This window comes from Tupaia chinensis, unplaced genomic scaffold (genome assembly GCF_000334495.1).
Source record: "Tupaia chinensis unplaced genomic scaffold, TupChi_1.0 Scaffold000178_1, whole genome shotgun sequence".
In the NCBI taxonomy this organism is placed as follows: domain Eukaryota; kingdom Metazoa; phylum Chordata; class Mammalia; order Scandentia; family Tupaiidae; genus Tupaia; species Tupaia belangeri.
Genome location: NW_006159653.1, coordinates 708,420 through 713,493, shown reverse-complemented (window position 1 = coordinate 713,493; position 5,074 = coordinate 708,420). Strand labels below are relative to the sequence as shown.

The 5,074-nt window shown below is 66.6% G+C and overlaps 1 protein-coding gene across 1 annotated transcript; it reads left to right on the top strand.

Moving 5' to 3' along the window:
* Positions 1–315: 315 nt before the first annotated feature.
* On the top strand, positions 316–3,910 carry CCDC78 (coiled-coil domain containing 78). The gene is made up of 11 exons (XM_027770998.1): positions 316–695; positions 885–1,004; positions 1,072–1,158; positions 1,327–1,467; positions 1,708–1,786; positions 1,892–1,989; positions 2,078–2,203; positions 2,390–2,577; positions 3,384–3,450; positions 3,520–3,620; positions 3,799–3,910. Exons 1-11 carry the CDS (start codon positions 663–665, stop codon positions 3,908–3,910), a joined length of 1,152 nt encoding a protein of 383 aa, XP_027626799.1. The 5' UTR covers positions 316–662.
* Positions 3,911–5,074: the final 1,164 nt, after the last annotated feature.

The window sequence follows — 5,074 nt, the reverse complement described above, 5'->3', positions numbered from 1 at the left end:
CGACAGACAGAGGCGGGGCCCGGACGGAGCGCGGGGCGGGGGCGGCCGCTGCCAACTGCCCAGCCCGCACACGCACCTCCGCCCGGCCCTGAACCTGCGCGCCGCGGGGACCCACGGGGCGCAGGGGATCGCGTGCGCAGGCGGGAGCGAGCGCGTACCCCGTGGGACGCCGCGAGCACGCTTCGGCCCCGCCTAGCCCGACACTGGGCACCTCCTCCTAGACCGCGGGCTGAGCCAGTCCTGTCCTGAGTACTCCGACCGCTGAACGGAGCGTGCGCACTCCTGTACCTCAGGCTGGAGCTTGGGGAAGTCCGCGCCAATGGCTCGCCTGCCTGTCTGCATAGCTGACGCCCAGACGGTGTGTAACAAGCGTGCAGACCCACATGGTAGAGCAGCCGGTAACAGCCGCGGCTGCGGCCCCACCCACAGCCCAGGCGGGACACTTGACTGCGTGCTGCTTCCACCTGAGGTGGAGGGCACCTAGAGTGTCCCCTGTCCTCCCAAACCCTGCTCGGCGCTGCCCTTGTGGGTGAGGTCCAGGAACCTCTCCATACCAACGGAGGCCCTGGCAACGCAAGCCATAGCCACAGCCCAGTAGCAACAGCCAGAGCAGGCTGGAGCCGGCACAGTGCTCCAACAAGAGGCCAGAGTTCCTGCACCCTATGGCGCGGGCACCGACCCCAGCCACTGAGAATGTGAGTCCCAGGACACTGCTCTGCGGGGTCCTCCCCTTGCCCAGAGGCCAGGAAGGTGCAAGTCTCCACATCACGGGTCTGATCCTGGCTCCAGCTCAGCAGGGGGCGGGGAGGACGTGGCCTTAACTCAATGGCAGCGCCTGCCATGCCCTGAGCAACCCAGCGACCAGTGGTGGTGGTGCCTCCCAGGTTTTGCCACGAGCTGAAGACTGGCTGTCAGGAGGTCCTGGGGATGCCCCAGCATGGGCCAGCAGCCTTGGGGCCGAGCTCTCCTCCGACCCAAAGCTGGGTGAGGTGCAATGGCTGCAGGTAGGTGAGGGCACAGGCAGGAGGGGGCCCCCCGGGCCCCCCGGGCATCACTCCTGGCCACCCACAGATCTCCAAAGAGCTGGTCAGCCTTCAGATCGCAGCCCATCGCCTTCAAGAGCAGCACGAGGCTGAGGTCTTCACTCTGCAGAGCGAGGTGAGCGTACAGCCCGTGTGCCTGAGTACCAGGGGACAGAGGGTGCACGCCTAGGAGAGAGGCCCAGGTGTGCCGGAGTGCAGGCATGCTTGGGCAGTCACCACCTGTCCGTGTGTGCCCAGCGGAGGCCTGGCTGGCAGGCGTGCCTGCTCATCTGGTTGCCCACAGATCCTTCGGCTGGAGAGCCGCGTGCTGGACCTGGAGCTGTGCAGAGACCATGCTGGGCGTGGACCTGCAGGCCCAGCTCTGACACTAGAGCGTGGACACAAAGGCTGGGGGGCCGGATCCTCTGACCGCCACAAGTGCCAGGTGACCCTGAGCACATAGGGGCTGAGCTGGGCGGGGGCCAAATGGGAGCCTCCGCCAGGAGAATGAGAATGGGGCCTGCCTGCCCACCCTAGTCCAGGTGCAGTCCGAGGATGCCCTGACCTCAGTGCATGGGTGGCCAAAGCCGGGACAGTGTGGGCGTGCAGCCTCCAGCCCAGGGCTCTGTCCTGGCCCTCCTGGCCCGGGGAGGGATGGGGCGTGTCTAGCCTTGTACACCCACAGCTGCCAGCAGGCCGGGAACAAGGAGGGGCACAGCAGGCGCTGGAGCAGCACGTGATCCGGCAGCAGGGGCCAGACGCCAGTGTGTGAGTGGCTGTCTCGCCTGGGACAGGGAAGGCGGGCGGTATCTGCAGGTGCAGTGCCTGAAGCTGCTGTTCCCAAGGGGCGGGGCCCTCACCTTGCTAAGCCTTGCATTGTGGCAGCAGGACAGCCCTGGGTCTGCAGCTGCAGCGAGCCCAGGAGGAGACAAGGGCAGCTGGGCAGCAACTAGCCGCACAAGCTGTGGTGAGGCCCTAGCCAGCTTTCGAGGGAGTCGGGGGGCAGGGAGCATACAAGCTCAGCCAACATAGTTTGAGGGCCACCCCACCCCCAGGTGCTGTCTGCCTGCCAGGGCCAGCTCCGCCAGGCTGAGGCAGAGAACGCCCAGCTGCAGCTGCAGCTCAAAGAGCTGCACCAGGTGTATGCCCTCCGGCTGGAGCACTCTGCCCGCCAGGTGCTGGTGAGTGCCAGGCAGGCTCTGCAGTGCGTGGGCTGGCCTCTGAGTCGTCGGGCTCGGGTGTGCTGGAGAGCTTCGGGGACCCCCCAGGAGCTGACCCTCTGTACCATTCGGTCCGCTGTGGGGGAGCGGTGGGGGCGGAGGATGGTCCATCAAGCTGCCCCCAGTCCCAGCCTCAGCCTCCCCCAGGAGTATGCCGACGACACGGGCCAGGCACCTGCAGTTGCAGCCCTTCGGCAATTCCTGGAGGCCACTCTGGACGACATCCGGGCAGCCCACCACAACCGTGAGCAACAGCTGGCCAGGGCTGCTCGCACCTACCGCAGGCGCCTGGCAGATCTGAGCCACTGGCATCAGGAGCTGCTGGCTGCCCGCAGGTGGGCCCCGCCCTGACGCAGGCACTGACGGGGCGGCGCCGAGGAGAGTAGCCTAGTGTGCGAGGAACAGTCCCAGGCGCTGGCGGACACCAGTGGGGCCCCCAGGAGCCCCGAGACCTCTGCCCTGGAGGCACTGCCTGGACGCCAGTCGCAACTGGAGGACCAGGCGAGGCTGGAGCCACACCTGCAAGAGTGCCAGGTGTCCTGCCCTGCAGGCCCAACTGCTCCTGGGCAGAGCGCCAGCTGGCCCTGGGTCTCAGCCCCTGGGCCTCAGCCCCTGGGCCCCCTCCATGCTTGGGGCGTGCCCTTGTCCCTCAGGACCCATTGGAGCCTCCTCAGGGCGAGTGTCAGCGCTGTGGTGGGTGCCCTGGTGTGCGCCTGAGGGGAAAAGAAGCACAGCAGCACATCTTGGCCACCCACCTCGCTGCCAGCTGGGTTCTGATCACAGCAGTGAACTGCCCTAGGGACTGTGAGGGGACAGAAGGCTAAGGAGCTGCTGGGCTGAGAGCCCTGGCTGGGAGGAGCTGACTGCAAATGGAGGGAGGGCTACCTGGTGACCCTGGCCAGCCCTGGCTGCCAGGCCTCTCCCTTCCCAGCTGTAGCATCATGGGGGTCCCCAGCTGGCCGTGTGGCTCAGCCTGCCCTGAGCGGCCAGCAGGACCCATCATGGCAGGGTGGACCCACACAGCCTCGAGTTCATTCCCAGCAGGTACCACTCAGCTCTGGGAGCCCCGACTCAAGCAAGGCCCCTGGCCAGCTCTGGCCGACACACCAGTCCTTGAGACCACTCTCCGCACTTCTCACAGGGGTCTGGACACAGCACTCTGGGCCCAGATCCACCAGAAGCTCCGGGACTTCGCCCGTGGCACACAGGTAGTGGGCAAGGCCAGACAGGGTGCTCCTCATTGCACCCCGCACCAGCTGATCTGCCTCCCATGCCAGGCAGCGCTGGAAGGGGAGCGGGCGCAGCTGCTGGTCCGGGCCGCCATGGCTGAGGCACAACTCTCAGAGCTACAGGAGTATGTGGGGCAGCGCCTGGGCAGGTGAGCTGGGGGCTGGAAAGCTGGGGTGCAGGCGGGGGGGAGCTGGAGGGCCGGAGAGCTGCCGGGTAGCTACAGAGGCAGGGGAGCCGCTGGGGCCGGGTGAAGAGGTGATGGCCATTGAACACCAGAGGCAGACCAGGCCACGCAGAAAGGCAACTTGAGCTGGTCTCCTGAGCAGGTACAAGCAAGAGATCCTCAGGCTGACGGAGCTGGTGGGGACAGGGGCCCCCTGGAAAGTGGGGACCACGCCCCCAACCCAGTCTCAGCACCCACAGACGGGCAGCCGCTAGTTGGCCTTCTATGAAGACAGAACTGGTCTTCCTTCTCAACCAGCATGGAGCCCCCACAGCCCCCCAAAAACAAAGGCATCAAGGTGGAGCTGAGCATCTTTACTGTACCCACAGTCAGGCGGCCTGGGAGACGGTGGACCCAGGGGTTGAGGGGGAACTGGGTCCTGGGGCGGTCTTGTTGGTCACACCCCAAGAGGAGTTGGCCCCCCCAGCCAGCTCACCACTGCAAGCTATGTCATAGGCCCAGACTCGGTCAAGGCCCTCGCCCACCACCGCCGTGGGCTGCCAGGTGGGGAAGGGGAAGCGTCCAGAGACCACACGGGCCCCCGTGGGCAGCTCAGCCTGCAGCTTGTCCTCCAGCAACGAAAGCTGTGGGAGAGTGAGGGGTGGGCAGGGCTGGCCGGCGCCGGCGCCCCTCTGCAGGCTGCCATCCCAGGCCTCCCAGCCACCCTGGGGTGGAGCCTGGACCTACCACACTGGGGGCCAGAAACACGGACACATTGTGGCAGTCTCTCAGGCTCACCTGTGGGAGAGGAGGAGCCCGGCAGGGCTCACATTGAGGCTGAGGGCACTTGGATTGTCCGGACGGTGGTGGGCCAGAGCCTGAAGCTGGGAAGCCATGTAGGGGAAGGGGCCCAGGACTCTCAGGTTACCTTCCAGAAGTCCTCACGGCAGTACTGGACGCTCCTGCCACAGCCTACCCTCCAGGCCCGCAGCCGAGCCAGCCCCACCAGCCACGGGTTCAGTTCGTACCCCACAGCAGGGCGGAGACCACTCCTGTGGGCTGCCAGCACCTGTTAACAGGAGCACATGGGACCAGGACGTGAGGGAGGAGCACCTGCAGGAGGGGAATGGAAGGAGAGGGAAGGACAGACGTACACGTGTACACACACACACACACACACACACACGCCTTACGATCCTGCCGTCGCCGGAGCCCAGATCCACCGTTTTCCCGGGGCGGCCTCGCAGCAGCGACAGCACATGCTCCACCTGCCTCGCACTCGCGCCCACATAAGGCACCTGCGCAACAACGCGGGCAGGTTGGGGAAGCTGGAGTCCACCGGCCCCTCCGCCCACAGGTACCAGACCGATCGCCCGGCAGCGCCGTCCAGGCCTCCAGCTGCTGGCCCCCTCGCTGCTCTCCTGTCCCTGGTCCTTGCC